This window comes from Phragmites australis, chromosome 18 (assembly GCF_958298935.1).
Source record: "Phragmites australis chromosome 18, lpPhrAust1.1, whole genome shotgun sequence".
Classification (NCBI taxonomy): Eukaryota; Viridiplantae; Streptophyta; class Magnoliopsida; order Poales; family Poaceae; genus Phragmites; species Phragmites australis.
The window spans coordinates 23,872,314-23,891,868 of NC_084938.1; the positions used below are offsets into that span (position 1 = coordinate 23,872,314).

Genomic DNA, 19,555 nt, shown 5'->3' on the forward strand with positions numbered 1-19,555 from the left:
AATATATATATATACATATGTATATATATATATATGTATATATATATATATATATTCAACCAATCAAGCAAACATAACTCGAACACTAGCAACCAATTTAGAACATTTTGTATATACATATATATGGGTATATGCCTATTTAGGTTTTTCATTATATTTAATTGTTTTCTTTTCATAAAGTAAGTTTTAATTTACACTGGTTTTTGGACTGTTACAGGATTTACTCAGTTTTAGACCTCTAAGTAGGATAATAGCAAAATCTTGTGTATTTTTTTTATAGATTAGATAAACTTATTATAGAATCTTCCCTTACAAACCGAGTCCTCCCTTTTATATAATAGAGGAAAATGAGTACATACAAATGGATTATGGTAACAATGCAGCAGATCTACTTCTAACGGAGCCAACTACCCTTAAGTTATTATTACAGAGGTATGCATGCCTATCCTACTCTGGTCACCCTACAAGTCTTGTTACGTTAGTCTGTGTGGCAGTCTTGTAGCTATAAATGCTACGTGATGGGTCATTCCAACTTTACGTCTACTGATAAATCATACTTACCTTAAGGAGATGCCTGAGGGAAAAAAAACTTGAGTGGACGATATTTAATATGACTTGACGGATTATGTGAGTACCTGTCCAGCGACCAGTAGAGGCTAGTTGCAGGGTCTCCTCCTTCGACCAAGGGCTAATCGACTAAACCCCACCCTGATCATGAGGTGAAGCCATGGTCTCAAGAATATCAACTGTCGGCTAACATTTGATAGCATAGAGCCTGCTCGGTGGGGCACCTCTTACCTATTACATGTATAGTAATGGTATATATCTAATTTTAGTAGATTTGTAATGACATGGATTCAATTCCAAGATATTTTTAATGTCATGTATCAAATTTTGAAAAATTCATAATAGTATGGATTTAATTTCAGAGATTTATAATGTCATATTTTTAGATACTGAAAGTGTAATAGCATATTTTAAAACTGTGATATTGATAAGGACATAAATTAAAAAAAACATTACTATTTGCCCCACGCTAGTGATCGCCGGTAATGGTCGCGACCTGACCGTGCTGGAGTCCTCTCAGACTGTCCGATCCAGTTTAAGCGGCTCGGATCGTTTCGTGATTAAGCACGACACGTCCACACAACCCCCTCCTCTGATTCTGCAAAGTCATCTCCCCTTCAGTCTCAAATCCAATCGAGCGCTCTCCTAATCGGTTCCCCCAAATCGACCCCCATCTCGAGCTCCATCCATGGCGATCCTCACCATGCAGCCGATCGGTCCCAGTCCCACCCCGACTGCCCACGAAGACCTGAGGCGAGTGGTTTCTTCCTTCACTTGTCGTTCCTTTGCTAGATTAACAACCAGCGAACGAGGCGAATAGCTGAATTCGATGCTTCCGTCTGTGATTTCTTTGTGATTTTGGCCTTGATGCAGGAGGGCGAAGGTCCCTGCTGAGGATGGTGATGATTTTAGTGACCTTGACTCAGGGTAAGTGTTCAAACGTAGTATCCCGCTTTGTTCATAGCGACTTAATGCGTGGATTTGTTGATGTTATTGTGATTCTACGCAGCTGGGTTGTTCTCGAGAACTCTGACATCGTTCCGGCGGATCTCGCTGCTGCCTGTGGCGGTCAGGTTCTACGCTCTTCTCCGACGCTTCCCTCCTGGTACGAGTTAGGCTTGGTAGAGGTGTATACCTCATCAAGTGTGCGGTTGCTGGTGTGTTTTCGCGTGAATTGTGACCAAGTGTCTTTGGCTTTTGTTCCGTGTTCGTGTGGTGTTATGTTCTTCCAGGGCGCGGTGGGTTCTTGGAGGCGTTGTGTGCACGGTCGTGCCAATCTACAAGAGAGTCAGATATCTTGAAGGTATATATTAGCAACTTAATGCTGGTTATTGTCTGCCTTGGCCTTGTTTATAATATTCTCCTTTCACCTGTGGAGAAACAAATTGCTAATTCTGAATGTAACATGAGAGTAATCATTGTGGAGTTCATGATTGGTATCAAGTAGTTACAAATTATTTTGGTTGGATATAAGTTTGGGAGATTCTTACTGCTATGGCTGGATTGTCATATCAGAGGAGACAGTAGGGATCGTGGAGAACGGTGCAGAGGTTGTGGAGCATATAGCTGAGGTTACAGAGAAGCTATCTACAAATGTCGCTGATAAACTTCCTGAAGATGGGTCGCTGCAGAAAGCAGTGGAGAAGGTTGAGGATATTGCTGAGATAGTCGATAATGATGCAGAGAAGGTTGAAGCCATCGCTGAGAAGGTATGCTTCTGTATTTGTGTATTCTTGTTGATGCTTTGATGCTTCCATGCTTTATTTATTTCCATATTATTTCACATAGGTTAGATAATATTCCTTCATCTAAAAAAATCACATATAGATACTATTCTTTTAAATTGTATCAGTGCAAACTACCAACTGAGCGTAAGGCAACCATGCACTTATTTTCTGTAATTTTGATGCACGCCATGTTGCGTACTAATACATTTAGGTGCATATATTCTTGCCGACTTGGTCAAAACAAAACTTTACAACTCCTGAAGCAAATAATGACTTTTTTTAGGAGAGTTTTTTTTTCTCGAAAATAATTTTGAGCAAAAGATGACTTGAGTTTTTGTTTTGGTCTGCATAAGAATATTAGTATCCATGTGTACTGAGACTTGAATGAGCAGTTTCTTTTGGAGAGCATGTATATCACTCTTAAGCAATTTCTGACAGATTCAGTCAGTTAGACTGGTCACTCTGGCTTTAGGCTAGCTCTGAAGGATGTTAGTTGTTTGTTGTAAGAACTGAGAACAGTTTCAATATTTCTTTTTAACAAGTTAATGCTTGAAGATTTACTTGGTACTGCAAAAGGAGAACTGCTTGAGTCTCATTTGAGGCACATTTTGTGGACATCAATAACAAATTCTGTAAAGCAAGTTGAGCATATGATAGGTTTACAAAGGCATGTAGAAATAGTTATTTCTCATCATTTTAGGAGGGCTTAGTATGCAACATTCTGCCATTAAACTTGCAACGGCACTAGGAGGATTGTGAAATATATTAACCAACTGGTTTGAAAAAGGATACCTACATTAAAGCATAAGATGTCTAATCTTGTTTAGAAGATACGCCAGATATAACCTAGGATAAAGGTATTAACTACTTACTGTTCTCCTCGCTTGTACAGATTGGCAAGGTCTGTGATAAGATCGACGCTGCTGTAGAGCCTGTCATCGATGAGCTTGAAAAGGAACTTGATGGAACCCCACCATCGGACAATGCAGTTAATTCACATAATTGATCACTGGCCCTATGAGTGTTCTTCAATCCTCATTGTATATATCACATATATACTGTAGTTTCTAGTTTTTTCCTTTTCTCTTTTGAGTGATTACCTGTACATATGTGTGGTGTTCTGTATGGGTTACACCATGATCGCAATAAGGCGTGGTGGTGGTGTGCTGGGTGCTCGAAGTTGAAGTATCCATCCATATGGTATGTTGACCACTGAAATGTGGATACCATTGAAATGTGCAACTTCTTGGATAATTATCCGAAATAGAATCATCTGTAATTCTGTATACTGTCAAATCATTACATAAATAAATACATTCCAGTTGTGAATTTCTTGTCAAGAACCTGTTAAATCTTCTAACTGGTTTGGTACCTGTTTATCTGCATTTTTGTTGTTCTGAACTCTACGAAGGATTTAATTGTTTCACTTTGTGATGGAAGAAAATTTTGTCTAACATCAGTTAAGATTGCTTGGATATATCCAACCGGGCTTTCAGAGTCACGTGTGCATAGCAGGATAATGAGGCATGCTGATAATGTAAAAAGAGACCACGGTTGACCAAACTCAATATAGTAGGAATTTGTAAAGAGACTTGAACGGCTAGAATATTCCTAAAAAACTATTTACGGATAGAAGCGTGTAGAAGTTAGCAATCTATATGTTAGAACTGTAACTTATGCATCAGTCTCCTTGTATTGTTTTACTTTTATTTTTTTACTATTACTAGTATATTTATTATTATTATTATTATTATTTTATCATCCTTTTAGTTTGATTTCGTAGGTTTCATTTCTAACTTACTCCATACTTAGGATAAAGGCAGCGGCTGCTGCTGTTGTGATGAAAGAAGGATGCAAAGTGAAGTTCGTTGGCTTAAGGTTAGCAGGACAGTGGGTTCATATGCCAGTGGTTTTTGAGGCCGATTGGGCGAGGATGGTGCCTGCTTTGAACAGAAAAGAAGATCGCTCAGAGAGTGGCTTACAAATCAGAGAGGCAAAGGAACTTCAGGAGCTTTTGCAAGACGTGGAAACAAAGAGCTTAATGTGCTCTTTTGCAAAACGTGGAAACAAAGAACTCAATGTAGTAGCACATGAACTCAGTCAATTAGCTAAGAGAAACTGGCATGCTGTTTTCTGGCTGCGGGCCTGCGGCAAATGCCTACCTTTTATTGTCCAGCTATTGTACAATGATTGTATCCTCTGTCCTATTTAATAAAGCTCTCTTTTACCTCGCAAAAAAGAATGCAAAGCGAAGTTAGAAAATCATTAGCCTTGTGAGGCTTCCAATTAGGCCTCTTTGAACTCCCATCTGACCTCAAGCATGTTCCGTCCGGATTGAAATCGTATTTAATACTGTAGTAGTTCTAATAATTTACTATAGCAATTTTACTGTTCACATTACACTATAGTATAAAATCTGATCTATCTATTTGAGATCCAACGGTTAGATAATCCAACGGTCCACTGAATTTGAAGTCGGATGGGTGAAGTGTGATGCACCCTTTTCCATTTAGTTACTAGAATGTGGAATCATATTTTAGAAAAATCTCTCTCCTCCTCTCTCATACGTCGGAAACAAGATCCTGTGACGTTACGTCGGAAACAAGATCCTGTGACGTTACGTCGGAGGAACCACTTCCAGACGCCGGACGCTAACGTTTTCGCCGTCCGCTTGCTTGGAAACTGGGATATTTTTGCCGTTGCGGATAAAACCCACCCCAGCCCGCGCCTCGCATATCCTGGATTCTCGGCGCTAGCTGCGTCGCGTCGCCATGGCTCTCCCCCTCGCCCGCCTCCTCCTCCTCCCCACGCTCCCTGCCTGCCTGTGCCAGCCACCGCTGCGCTTCCGCTTCCCCAAGCGCCACGCTGCGGCTCGCCGCAGCCACGTCTCCTTCGTTATCCCCACCACCGCCTACCCCCGGGGTAACCGCGCCGCCTGCGCCGCTAGCGCCTCGGTGGCCCCGCCCCCCGCGGCGCCGACGGAGGCGGAGGCAGAGGCGGAGGAACCCGTGGGGCCGAGGACGCGGCTCGTGGCGCAGAACATCCCGTGGGACTGCACGGCTGACGACATGCGCGCGCTCTTCGAGAAGCACGGCTCCGTCGTCGACGTCGAGGTAGCCGTTCGTTCCCGTCCCCTTAATACGTTGTTCGTTTGAAGACAAAGTGAATGGACGGCGAATTGCGGGCTGTTTGCTTCTTACTAAGTAGCAATGTGGTAGCAGCAGTCATCTGGTGGACTGGTGGATTCAAAAGTAGACAGGTAGTGTCATGGCAGTTTGCAGCTGCTTAAATCGTAGTGCCAGAAGCATGGCATGACTTGATGAAAGAGCCGAATTGCATCCGGTGTGTCATGGGCCTCATGGTCCATTTGCCAAGATATAGGATTCTAGTATTCTACGGAAGTAAATGCATTCGCTGTCAACCAGCTTCCGAAGAGAACTGAAGGAAAACACAATGTATCCTAGTGATGTAGTGTAATTTGGGATACAAACCTTGTTGGGAAGAGAAGGGGGGAATGGCCGTGTTTAGATAGACCGCAATACTGCACGTCACAATTACTTGCGTAATAAGTAGTACCACAGCGCAACACCAGCTTTCCGTGGTTATCATTAAGTCTCCTCAATCCAGTTCGAAATGGGTATTTATCTATCTCCCCACTAGTTATTTGTTCAAAAGTAGGCACAGAAGACAGAAGTGGCACCATCAGTGATTATTTTTCTTGGTTGATTTCCTAGCTTTCAATGTACAATTCCAGTAAAAACAGGGGATTGGCATTTGTGACCATGGATTCAGAAGAGGATGCTCTTGCAGCTTTCAACAATCTTAATTCAACTGTAAGTTCGAGTATGTTACCAAATGTGTATATCACCCTCAGACTCATCCTGGTTACTTATATCTGTCGTCGTTTGTTTCCCATTCGACTCATTTTTACACAGATTTTAAATGATAGAAAAATTAAGGTGGACTTTGCAAGGCCTAGAAAGAAGCAACCTGTTATGGCATCAGATACCATGCCAAAGTATATTGTGTTTGTTGGAAATTTGACATGGAGAGTTAGATCTCGCCACCTTCGAGAATTATTTGAATCAGCCCCAGGTTTCCTATCAGCTGAAGTTGTCTTTCATACCACCACTCCAAGGCGATCTGCTGGCTATGCATTTGTTTCTTTTTCCTCAAAAGAGGCCACAGAGGCCGCCATATCTACTTTCAACGAGAAGGTAAATACTATGAAGTGTACCTTGTAGAAGTATGTAATTTGTTTGCTATTAAAAATCTACTGCATACCGGTTGTTGTTATATTTTACCTATGATTATTATTATTATTATTGCAGAAATTGATGGGACGACCTATTAATGTGATGTTCAAAGATGACGATGCTAAAAAGAATAAATCTTCTGTCCCAAAGGAAGAGGATCCAGACGTCGAATCATCTGAGCAGAGTGGTAGTTAAGCATGAACTCTTCTGAGAACCACGAAGACAAGTTAAACTAATAGATCTGTGGCAACTGGATACATATATAACTGACTGATGGTACATCTTTTTATATCTCCCTCTATGTTATTTAGCTCTTTTTACTCCATGTACGTATTATGTTATCAAGACCGGAATTTGTAGTTGTGAGAAATGAAACAACATCCTCTCTGTTTTTCTCTTGTCATCGCCAACAACATTCTATTTGTTACTTTTAACACTAACAGCACGTTATTTACCACAATCCGGTACTAAATCATGTGATACTTTATTCTGTAGCCTCTACTGGTTAGATCTCATGATATTACCAAACTGAACTCTCTTTTTTGTTTTGCTATACTGTTCCTTCTGACTGTGGCATTTCATCTGCGTAAGTGCTTGCGTCGTTCCAAGTTTTTTACCTTCCAAAGTACTAGGTTGTTATGGCAGAATTTTGATTGTTTATATGCTTCAATATAGTGACGGTTTCGGCAGCATTAGCTTAAATTTGATTTTTTTTTTTTTTTTTTTTTTTTGTTCCTCCTTGTCAAACTGAGTTATTCAGCACTATATGCCTGACAATCCTTTCACGCAGGGATGCCATACTGCTGCTCCGTTTCGCTTGTTCAGGAACTCATGAATTTTTAAATACCATGCTCTGCAAATTCTCCACTTGATATCGGTAACATCCGGAGGTCATCAATTCTGGGAGTACAAATATCTCACATCTGTGGTTTTTGTCAACTGTCCGTAATAATTGATTGTAAACGAGAAACAAGGGTGAAGGAACTCTCACGCAACCTGCTGACGAACTTGACCATAGTTTTTGTTCGTGATGAAATATTTTATTTGGAACCAATGTATTGCGTTGGTGGTACATATACTGGCTAGAAATATTTTCTCAAGTCCTACCTGCCACGTTAATATGACTTCCACACTTCCAAATTGTTCATTGGGTTATCCTTCTGAAGTTTTTCTCTCAAATATCACTCTTGAAATCACTTGAGATTGGATACCTGAAGTTTCCCCTGTAACATGAGTGGTGAAAGGCAGTAAGAGCAACTCCAACAGATCATCTATAATTCACCATTCATATCCTCATATGGATTGCCATTCATAAAGATTTTTCCTTCATATTACTTCAGCATTCCAACAGTATATCTATATTTCACCTTCTATATTCTCTCTTATTTTTTGAATAATATTCTATAACTAACACTATATTTGTCTGTCAGAGAGAGAGGGGGAGACCGGAGGGGAGTGGGAGCTGATCGGGGAAGACAGAGCTTGGTGGGGGCGGTTTCTTCGGCTGAGCGACTGGTCGGCTGGCGGCGCAAGTGGAGTGACGGCGGCGTAGAAAGACCGGATCCCAACGGCGGGATCCGCGGGGTGGCCGGATCCGCCGGGGTTTGGGTGGATGGCGCCCGACGAAGGAGGAGCAACGGCGGCAGGATCCGTGGGGACCAGATCCGCGAGGAGAGGAGGAGAAGATCCGCGGGGACCAGATCCGTGGGCAGCCCGGGGGTGGTGGAGCGGCGGGAGGAGCAGCGGCGGCTTCACATCGGCACTGGCGAGCAGGCGTGGCTTGACGTCGAGCAGGGAGGACGGGGCGTGTTGGGCGAGGGCGAGCGCTCTGGCGCTGGCTCTAGGGACGGGGATGGACTCCTCGTCCTCACTGGAGAAGCGTCGATGTCTCGGGTGGAGCCGTGGAGGTCTGCTGGTGGCTAAGGCGGTGGGGATGGGCGTTGTCAGAGGAGCAGAGGAGCAGAGAAGTCCGAATGGTGATAGGAGCGTATGGGGGCGAGCAGGCAGTTGGAGGATGGCATGCGGGGGAGAAACGCTAGATGTGACGTGCAGGAGGAAGGGAATGACGTGCTAGCTAAAATGGCATGGAGGATGGATGCTCTGTTGGAGCAAGTTTTTTTCTCGTTTTGGCTAGCGACTAGGATGAAGGATGGGATAGTTAATCTTTTGGAGTTGCTCTAAGTACAGTTTGAATAAACCATTTCATAAAACTCTCCCGGGCAATATGAATCCTACTAATTTTTTTCTCTTGAGCAAGACATGAATATTTTGCTCTTTTGTTCTTATAGAATCATGAATTGTTGATACGTTGGTTGATCTAACGTGTAGTTTAATACTTCGATGTGTAGACGGGGATGGTGTTTACATTGGAGGTGTAAATGGCAGAACCCGCAATAGCGGAACAGAATGTGAAACACATGAATCAGCTTGTGCGAAGTGCAGATCAGGGATTTCAATTTCGTTTTATAATTTTTCCGGTTCACTGATTAAAAGATCAAAATCTGCAATATTTTATTAAAATTTTAGTCATTTTTCGTCATCTACTGTACGAGTCCCATGTATTATTGAAAGAAAATTTCGGAATTAAATATTTTAGTGAAGTGAAATTTTAATCCCTCGTATGGATTGCGTGAGAGTTGTGAGAAGAGAAGTCTGCGCGTTACTGCAATTGGCAGATGATCCCTCTGAGAATAATCTGTCAACAGCCTATCAATGCGATCCCGGGACTGCCGTGCCCGTCTTCGTAACGTGAATGCTAAACAATTGTTAGCTATTTATTTTTGTGTTTGCAGTCGATTTTCCGTTTGTTCGATGTCGTTTGACGATTCGTGCCGCAGACGTCCCCTGTGCGCGCTCGCTGTGCGTTGTGAGCTGATTCTTTCTTCTTTCTGTTCCATGTGTGGGCTTTCATATTTTTGTTTACGGCATGGTTATGAGAGACGAGCCAAGTTGCTGTTTCTGTACGTGGATATGAGAGTGTTAGGGTTCCGAAAATTCGTTCAAAACCGGTTGAATATCGCAAAAACCAGTCAATTCAGTCACCATCGAATTCTGAATTTGATCGGTTTTTGAATTTAAATTCAAAAAATTGTCACACTGGGGTGGTGATTTCACGCGCTATGAATGAGAGAGATGGGGCGGTGATTTCACGCTGTTTGTTAGGGATTCTGTTTTTGGTACTGTTTGTTTTTTAACCCTTGAAATGGACACTTCAATAATTTTGCAAGCAAAATGAAATCTTAATTTTGTTTCCGCCTCAAATCTCTGGTTAGTATTTTTGTTGTATTTGATTTTTTTTTATATTTCAGATGGTTTTTTTTCTATTTTTAATTTCTTGTTTGTTTGCGGTAGTTTCTGTTCACCCAATGAATAAGAAATTCAAACCCTTTATGATCACTGTTCATTATGCACCAGTTAAGCATCCCATATTTTTTTCAACAAGTTCGTTAGATCAGTGGTTCACAAATCGTCAACAAATAGACTTTAAAAAAACTTATTATAATATGTTGGGTTGGGTTGGGAATAGTCCACAATTATTAAGACATAAGTTAACCTTCTTCTTTCTAGGTCAAAACATTGTTTAGTATAAGTAGTTTAGGATAAAGGCAGGCCTCTTTTGAAGGGAATTGATGAGGTGCGAATGGGCATGGAGCCCGGTGGTAAGACTCTTAGGGAGGAGTTGAACCCGCGGGGACTCGAACCCCCATCTCGCACCCCTGGTCTTTAAGAAGTTCGTGCAGTTTGGGAAGCGCTGTTCAAAAAAAAAAAGTACACATTTGGCAAGGTAAATTACTGATTGATTAACTGCTCAAGTTTCATGTCTAGTTGGTTATGAACCCGAACGCGCACCCGTCATTGGGTTGGCAAGTTAAAGAGTCATTAAGGAGGTGAAGAGGTTTTGGTAGTAAATTTTTTCAAGTAATCTTAGTTTCGTAAATTATATTCATTTATACTAAAATTATAGTTAATTTTAGAATTGATTCTTTGTTTGTTTTCGAATTTTTGCTGGTAGTTTATTTCACTTTTTGGTTTGTCGCCACAATGAATGTATGATTTTTGAATGCAATACCAAATAAATTCAGTTGTCTAAAAACATTGACTGCAATTCAAATATATTTCAGTCAAATTTTGACTTGTTGTTTGGGGTCCAAAAAGTGACTTAAACGCAAAAATAAATCAGTTGATTTTTGTGGTTCCAATAAAATGTGTTGGATTATGTGTCACTTTGCTATTGGCTGAAAAATTTGACTGCAATCCAAAAGAAAAATAGCTGACTATTATATAGACAATCCCCGTCGTAAAGCCGATGCGACAAAATCCGACCTGCCAAGGGAGCAAGAAGAAGAGAGCACGAGGCAAGTGCGTCGTTGTCTCTGCGCCGGCCGAGCGGCAGCGGTGACGTACGGCCCTCGGCACTTCGGCAGCGCGCGAGGCGACGCGACAGGCCACCGCCCCTGATCGAATCCCCGGCCCTTTCGTGCCAGGCCGAATAATCCAAGCAAGCGGGCGGGCAAGCAACCCCACACAAAACCTGTTCCTCCTCCGCGCCCGCGGCTTCAGTTTCTTCCTCGCGGAAGCCTCCCGTTCCTTGCGGCGCGCTCCAAGCAACCGCTCCCCCCTCACCCAACAACCCCCCCCCCCACCCCCAACCACCCACCCACCAAACCCAACCGCCGCCGCGCGTCAGTCGATGGAGGTGGAGCGAGCAGAGGACGAGAGGAAGAAGGGCGTCTACGGCGGCGGGCTGGAGTGGGAGCTGGAGCGGCAGTACGCGTTCGAGCGGGAGATGCTGCTGATGGCAGCCGGCGCGCCGGGCGCCGAACAGCACAAGCAGAGGTCCTTCGCCGCCGGCCTGCTCCAGAACTGCGACCTGCCCCCTCCTGCCAAGCTCTTCGGCCCGGTCCGGACTCTGCAGAGGTAGGCAAGCAAGTGTCGTCTTTACTCTTTCACAATCATTACGAGAAATCGGCGTGGGTGCATTGCTCAGAGCGCGCTGCGTTTGCTCTAAAAAGGTTGGAGAGCGCGGCGGGGACGGACCAGAAGGCCAACGGCGACGGCGGCGGCAACAACGACAGCCTGCTGCGCGCTCTGCGGCTGTCGCAGTCGCGCGCGCGGGAGGCGGAAGAGAAGCTAGCGACCGCGGGGGGCAGCAACGGGGAGCTCGCGGCGCTGCTCGTGCGGGACTCGGTGGCGCTGTCCGCGCACCGGCGATGGGTGATGATGCTGGAGGCCGAGAACTCCCTGCTCAGAGGCGCCGCCTCCCGCGGCGCGGAACCGGACCCGGACGACGACGAGGCCGAGGCTGCGCAGCGCGGCGGCGTGGCCGCGTGGTGGGTCGCGCTCGCGGTGTGCATCGGCATCGCCGGCGTCGGCCTCGCGCTGGGCAGGTTCCTTTGCTGATCGACGTCACCATCCGGATTTTGTAAACCGAAAACCACAGATCAGATCACTAGCGAATCCGCGTTACAACGACAGTTCGCTCATACGGGTACAGAAGTTCTTTGCAAACATTACAGTTCGCTAACATTTGCAGCTGATGATTAGCATTCTCTTGCTGGTGTAAATAGAGGAACGCACGAGCTGCCTGAAAAAAAAATGTTGGGAGAAGAGTAGGTTCTGTAAATTGTAGGGAAAGTAGTGCTACTGCTACCTGGACCAGGGATTTTAATTTGGTTTTACAATTTTTTTCATTTACCGGTAAAAAGACTAAAATTCACGAATTTTCATCGTAATTTTGTTTATTTTTTTCCTCTACCATATAGGTCTCATATATCAGTGAAAGAAAAATTTTAAATTAAATATTTCGTTCCATTTCAAAATTTATGAAATTTTGCTAAAATTTTGACGAAATTTTAATCTCCGACTTGGACACCCGTATTCTTTTTTTTAATTCAGGCACCTCGGATCCGAGTCGGGTTTCAAGTTGTACTTCACGAAAACTTTTTTATCGAAACGGATATCTAAATTCAATTCGACACATGTCTGTATCTGGTAACTCTGGGGAAGCATAGAGTATTGAACCTGAACGCCGCATCCATCTCTTCACGCTTTCATGAAAAGAAAAGAAAAATTCTCATCATGCTGTGTTCTCATTTGAGTAGACTTTGATGCGTGCCTTCGAGTTCCCGCGATTCTGTGGTAGCTTTGCTGGGATCATTGTCAGTAACTTATCAGCTTATCTGATCCTGGCACAGCCATTGTGTCACGAACGGGCTCCTGGGGCCGCCTGGCAAATGGGGCCAGGCAAAAGGGACAGCTATTGGGGGCTACAGAAGGGATCGAAGCAACACCGAGCAGAACAGGCTCGGCTTGGTCTTCCTTTCCCTGGACTCCGTCTCCTCCTGTATCCCAATTCCTCTTGCTGCCTCTCCCCGATTCCATTCTCTTCCCAGTCTCACTTCCATCTGATCCTCTCAATCGTACCTCGGATTACTTGTATGTGCTGGAACCGAAGTTTCACTCTTGTGCTTGGTGCTCATCAAGCAGGATAGTAACATTCGGTACCAGAGCTGGCAGCAATCCGTCGTGATTTGTCTCCAACTCGTCTCCGGTAGAGTTGTACGGTGCAGAGCACAGAGACTACAGACGCGCAATAGCGGTGATTTGGCTGCCTTGGTTCTTATCATGCTTAAAATTAAGGCCCCGTTTGGAATGCTGAAATTTTGTCGGATTCCTGTGACTTTGGTACTTGTTCCTGTAAATCCTCCGAAATTCATGGGCATTTTTTTAAGTGGATCCAGCCAGGGCCTAAACTGGCTGTGTTTGACATGAGCCCGAAATTATGATAAGCCTTGCCCAGCTTGGTCCAATGGTTTACTTTGCCGCCTCCTGCTGCCACCTAGTCGAACTTCTTTGTGCAGATTAAGCGCTCTCTTTTTCTGTGAAGGATTGGATTCTGCAGTGCCTAGGCACTTCTGTCCTCCCATCCAAACGGAAGCCGGTCAAGGGCCGGCTGGGGTTGGTGGCACTGCCCCCCTTTGCTAGCTAGCTCTTGGTCTTGCCTTCGCGGTCAGGCGATTCCATTGCCAACTGACAAATAAACAACTCGAATCGAGTTGATAGATAGAAGGCTGAACTTTCTAATTCACATAGTTCTGTAGCTACTGGTGCACGAGAATTCAGTGCTCCTGATTGGCCTGGTCCACTGTCAAGCAATCTGAAATACGCGGTTTGATGCCTTGATGGTGTCGTCGAGTCCAACTTTTGACGATTTTGAGCGTGTGATAGTCATGGCCTCATGGGCTTAGCAGTAGGAGTTGCATGTGTCCTCACCGCACCTGCATTCTGTAGATGAACGCGTCGTGGCATCTCATTGACTTGGACAAGAAAGCAATCACTTTCTTGTCTTATTTAGTTATGGTTTTTCGTTCTTTTAAAAAGCTAAGATATAATAATCTGTTAACTTGTGCTCATTCCGCTTGAAATGCTTGTCCATCGTATTAATTCTATAGAACCGGATTCTACGAAAGAAATTTTTTTCTATGATGACACATGTCCCCTCTATCTCCTTTTCAATCTAATCGTTAGATCAGAGGATGTGTTGTTGGATCATGGTCTTACAAAGATCTTTCGTAGGAATGTCATATAGAATTTACTTCCACCTATTAGGTGCTTTCGAAATAACCAGGCATTAATTTTGGAAACGGATGGAGTAGTTGCTGTGCAGTTCGGGACTAAAGGAGATTTTCACGGCGACTGCAATGGATACATAGGAGGGAAAAAAAAACAGTAAGCAGGGACCTGCATTGTTGGGGGAATAGTACCATGTAGGCCTCCGTTCGTTGATTTCAATTATAATGGTCAAATCATAAAAACCAAATTAGAGATTGACGTCAAGGTAGGGATAGTTCCTTTTATATTCTGCGGAAGCTAAAGCTCGATAAGATGTAGTAACCCAAGGAACGAAGCTTAGAGGTGAAATCGAAAAGACTAAAGGGGTGCAACAAATTCTAAAGGGTGAAGAGTGTAGCGAAGCCCTGAGGCTAAAGAGATACGATAAATCCCGAAGAGCGAATAGTGTAGCGAAGCCTCAAGACCGAAGAGGTGCAATGAGGCCCAAAGGACGAAGAATCTAGCATAAAATCCGGAGATGGATCCAGTGCGGGACTCCAAGACACGTGTCAAGGTCGTGTTACTTAAAACAATGTATGTAGACAATGACCATAATACCCTTCTAGGTTCTCTAGAATAGTCCCTATTATTAGTAAGAATATTTCGGTAGATAATGTGTAGTGATAATATAAATAGTTAAGATATGTTTATAAATACTTTCACTCATCCTATGTAAAAGAAGAATAATTATTACATTAATAGTTATTATACTTTTCCGTTTGTTACGATTACGATCCTAACATGCATGTTTGGCAGGATCATCTGGGAGATCACTGCATGCCATGGATTGCAATGGACCCTATGGTGTTGGTAGGTGTGGAGTCAGTAATGTGTTATGTATATGAACTGTCAATGTTTGTACATCGTTGAAGGTAATGATATTAGTCCATGGCTTACTGTTCCAACTGCACTGACTTGCAGGGTTGCTCCAGCGTCAAGCTTCAACGGCGGCTAACACGAGCGTACAACTCAAACCAAGCTTCCCTTACATTATTGGCGTATACCAAACATACCTGTAATAGATAGGCGACCTTACAAATTCTCCACTACAGAAAGCTTATCTTTTCAATAGTTCCCTTCTCTTAAACTGCTCTTCTGGAAACATATTCTTCTCTTCAATCATTACATGATATTCCTGAAATAATTCAGCTCCTGATTGAGGAGACTGAAATCCTGAACAGTTGGATGAAAGTATGAAACCTAACCTGCTCAACTCAACAGCAGATGTGTCGATGGCACAGTAACCCGCGTACCCACCTCCAATGATGTAGCCAAGACGACATTTTCTTCCTCCTTTCGGTCAATGCATTAGGTGAAAAAAGAAAAAGAAAAGTCTTTTACACATGCTCGACAATGGGTACCAGCCTGCAGGCACTAGCTAGCTCGCAAAGAAACGAAGAAATGATTGGGTCAATGAGTGTGTCCGTTTGCACCACGCTTAGTAAGAAATGATTTCAATTTGGTTTTTAAAAAAAATCAACGGCTAAAAGACTAAAATTCGTGAAATTTCAGTTATTTTTCACTCTCTACCCTATGAGTTCTACGTGTTAGTAAAAGAAAATTCTAAAATTAAATATTTCGTTCTCCTTAGAAATTCATAAACTTTTGTTAAAATTTCAGTAAAATTTTAATCCCTAGTTGTAACACAACTTCAAAAGTTTTCTTGAACTTGGGAGATTATTTTTTCCTTGTGATTTCGGCATTTGACAAATGGAACAGCTAGCGCTGCTGCTTCTTCTTCTTCGATTCTATAGACGCCAGGCCAGGCTGCCATATATAGATGTTAAAAATTAGAGAAGGTAGATACCGCGCCGCTACTGTGGCTAAACAATTCGTTAGTGCCTTTAAATTTTGGCATCCGTTCCTCCAACCACTCTTCGCCCTGCCGTTCTTTAGCCTATGTCTCTTTCGTCCCTGTGACAAATGTAGCAGGCAGGTCTCGCCATCTAGAAGTATTGGACCATGAAATATAATCCCTTCATTTAAAAATAATTATCACTTTTTATTTCTACTGTTCAAATTTTGACTAACAATATTTGTTCAAATATTTAGTTAAGTAAAGTGGGAAACGTATCATTAGATTTGTTATCAAAAATACTTCAAGCGTCTCTTATATTTTGGCTATTTATACAAATATTTACGAAAAAGATGAATGATCCAATATTAAATAGTAAAGTCACAAGTGTCAGTGTAAACGGTGGTAGCAATAAGAACCTCCGAAGAGAAGGTGTAAACGACTCCGTTGAACAAATCGTCGTGTATGGCCGGAAACGCATGCATGGATGCCGCGACGAGATCATTGACGACGACCAACCTACCACGGCCACGAGCCCGGCCTGAGCACTACTTGCTCCGGCGAACCAGCAAGGAAAGTCAGCATTTCAGCGATCGATTTCATTTCATCTCAGCACGAGTGTTTTTTCTTAGGGGAGAGACGCTTGAGCTCAGCTTTTGCATTTCTGAAAGCCGGCATTTCGCACGGATTAAAATTACATCAAAATTTCACGAATTTTAAGAATTTCGAAGGGAAACTAAATATTTAATTTTAGAATTTTCTTTCACTGATGTACAGAACCCACCTAGCAGAGTAAAAGAATGATTAAAATTTTGTGAATTTCGGTCTCGATGAAAAAAAAATTGTAAAACGAATTGAAACCCTAGCATTTCGTTCCCTTCACACGCTAACGAACACAAACGCGTGGAGGAATTAAAATACGGTATCAGGAAGCGCGAGAAACGATTACTATTCCTCACTTGCGATTTTTAAAAGGAGAAGAGAAAAATCGAGGCCATGAAAATAAGATTAGGAGCACAAGCGGGGACCAACGACTCCTGCTATCCTGCAGCTCCAGCAGCCGTCGCGTCTTTCCCACAACTCCATAGCAACCATGTGGGTGTGGTGTGGCTCTCTCTATAAAATGGAACCCTCCATCCTCCCCCTGTCAATCGTGCAAACCCACTCAAAGGACATTGCTAGCTACCTCCATCGTTTCATACATACGCTGGTTGCCTGCTTCACTCCGGTCTCTGCCATGGCGTCCCGTTCCGCTCTGATCGCGCTGCTCGTCGCCGTGAGCTGCGTCGCGGCGGCCTCCGCGGACACGTCGTTCACCGTCGGTGATGGGCAGGGGTGGACGCTCGGCGTCGACTACAACGGCTGGACCAGTGGCAAGACCTTCTCACCCAACGACAAGCTAGGTGAGTGATCTCTGCTCTGTCCTCCTCGGCGAGCTAGCTACTTGATGCTCGTCAAGATTGAGTGCCAATTTATTCTCTGAGGACGTGACTAAGGATGCTAATTTATCGTGGATTACTAACGAACTGCCGACGTTGGCCATGGCTAAATCCAACCTTTTTTTGTTCTTTTTGCAGTCTTCAACTTCGCCACCGGGTCGCACACGGTGGCCGAGGTCACCAAGAGCGACTACGACACCTGCTCCTCCAGCAACGCCGCCAACACCCTGACCACCGGCCCGGCCACCGTCATCCTCACCCCTGGCACCCACTACTACATCTGCACCATCGGCACCCACTGCTCCGGCGGCATGAAGCTCGCCGTCACCGTGGGCTCCGGCTCCGGCTCCCCCGCGACGCCCAGCACCCCTGGGACGCCCAGCACCCCCGGGACGCCCAGCACCCCTACCCCCACCACCCCCACCCCGACCGGCTCGTCCGCGCGCCTGCAGGCCGCAGGCCCCGCCCTCGCCGTGGCCGCCGGCGTCCTCGTCAAGCTTGCCCTGTTCTGATCGTGGCCAGGATAGAGGTAGTGCAGGATCCTTGAGCGTTTTCTGGCGGCCGGCCGGCATGTACGAACGTTTCCACGGTAGAGTGGTTGGTTTCTTGGTTTCATGATGTTTTTATCGATATGCCTTATTGTTTCGCGTGTGCTCTTTGCGACTTTGCCAGTGTAGCAGTTGGTGTCTTGTAATATCTTTATTTTTCTTTCCATGGATATATTTGTATGACTTAGCTGTGACACAGTCATTTCTAAATTACCATATCATCCTTGTTAGGTGCTATAGGGTACCGCTTCCTTCAATTAGAGCCAGAAAAAAAAAAAACCAGAACATTTAGGCTTTCTGAAGCCTGACTTTAGAGCAGCACAACTCCTCTAGAGTACAAAATGAACCATGTGATTGAAGCACCCAATTTGACATATGTCGTTTTCTCTGTAACCGGCTTCTTTTTAAAAAAAACTTATAGAGCCTGAGAACCAAAGGGGGCTCTGCCAAATAACCGTTAAATAATAATAAAAGATTACATCTGCTTGGAAGAACATAACGGATTAGTCATGCTGAGCAATGCATGAGGTGTCGTGGTACATGTTAGACACTGGTTTGAGGTGCGACTTGAGAGTGATTTGGGCTGTTGGGTTAGGTAACAGGGATGTGACTAAACTAGACTAGAGGAAAAAGATAGAATAGTCTGTGGAAAAACAATGTCCGACGTGCGAAAGTGATTCTGTTGGAAGCGGACATGTCGTTAGAAGCTCCAAAGTGGTTCCAATGCAAACATGTGCTAGGAAACATCTTTACAAAGGCCAGTAAGGGCGAAAAGGCCTACTGTGTGGGAGTGAAAAAGTAAAGGTTACAAGCTCCGTGAGCCTCACAGAGTCACAAGCAGGCTAAGTGACTTCAAGGAAGGGAAAATTTTCACATGAGCAGGAACTATTCATTTACGTTAAAATTTGGGTTAAAAATATAGTTTAAAAAATTATAAAATATATGATAAAATCAACTGATGTGATTGCCACTTATGACTGCTCTATCAAGTCTTCAGGCTTTTTTATTTCTTAAATCAAAGAATTATAAAAATAAACGTCCGTTTCGACAAATCGCACTTCAATTTAGATGTGATTTTTTAAAAGCGACGTTTATTTTTACAATTTTTCGATTTAAGAAATTAAAAAAATCCAACGAAAAGGATGGGCCAACGACGTGTGCCAAGGTGAGTAAAAACATCCACTACTATACTAGTCCACAACCGTGAGGCCCAAATCGAGGCTAGATAGTATGCGCTCTGGCTTCCTGCAGTCAGCACGCCATCCCGGTCCCTCTCGCTGCCGGCCCACCAGGCCGCTGGTTTTGGACGCGCCACGGCGGACCGCACGGATACCACCATCGCGGTCCGCACGACGACACCGCGGAAGCAGCCACGCGCCCGTTCTCGCCCCGGCGCATGGTCACCACCAACCCCCACCACCGCCACCCCACTGCTTGCTTTTGCACTTCAGTCCACCACTCCAGAGTCTTCCCATGGTGCGCCCCAGCTGGCCACCAACGTCACCCTGGAAGCCCATCGCCATCAGTCTCAGTAGCATGACCATGCGTGCAGATCTGGAGCTCCAGTTCTCCAGATCTGCACGGATCAAGCAAGCAAAGAAGCTAAAGATCA

General features: G+C 44.2%; 4 protein-coding genes across 4 annotated transcripts; all 4 read left to right on the top strand.

Moving 5' to 3' along the window:
* Positions 1–1,160: 1,160 nt before the first annotated feature.
* Positions 1,161–3,623, top strand: LOC133899583 (uncharacterized). Its single transcript, XM_062340582.1, has 6 exons — positions 1,161–1,320; positions 1,441–1,494; positions 1,577–1,672; positions 1,800–1,870; positions 2,083–2,276; positions 3,187–3,623. The coding sequence occupies exons 1-6, from the start codon at positions 1,256–1,258 to the stop codon at positions 3,298–3,300; spliced, it is 594 nt and encodes a 197-aa protein (XP_062196566.1). The 5' UTR covers positions 1,161–1,255; the 3' UTR covers positions 3,301–3,623.
* A 1,339-nt stretch (positions 3,624–4,962) lies between these two features.
* Positions 4,963–7,715, top strand: LOC133899222 (RNA-binding protein CP33, chloroplastic-like). Its single transcript, XM_062340196.1, has 5 exons — positions 4,963–5,407; positions 6,029–6,127; positions 6,230–6,511; positions 6,626–6,826; positions 7,341–7,715. Exons 1-4 carry the CDS (start codon positions 5,066–5,068, stop codon positions 6,743–6,745), a joined length of 843 nt encoding a protein of 280 aa, XP_062196180.1. The 5' UTR covers positions 4,963–5,065; the 3' UTR covers positions 6,746–6,826; positions 7,341–7,715.
* Positions 7,716–10,847: 3,132 nt separating this feature from the next.
* On the top strand, positions 10,848–12,717 carry LOC133898273 (uncharacterized). Its single transcript, XM_062338902.1, has 2 exons — positions 10,848–11,467; positions 11,563–12,717. Exons 1-2 carry the CDS (start codon positions 11,241–11,243, stop codon positions 11,948–11,950), a joined length of 615 nt encoding a protein of 204 aa, XP_062194886.1. The 5' UTR covers positions 10,848–11,240; the 3' UTR covers positions 11,951–12,717.
* A 4,348-nt stretch (positions 12,718–17,065) lies between these two features.
* Positions 17,066–18,180, top strand: LOC133899100 (blue copper protein-like). The gene is made up of 2 exons (XM_062340038.1): positions 17,066–17,359; positions 17,534–18,180. Exons 1-2 carry the CDS (start codon positions 17,080–17,082, stop codon positions 17,905–17,907), a joined length of 654 nt encoding a protein of 217 aa, XP_062196022.1. The 5' UTR covers positions 17,066–17,079; the 3' UTR covers positions 17,908–18,180.
* Positions 18,181–19,555: the final 1,375 nt, after the last annotated feature.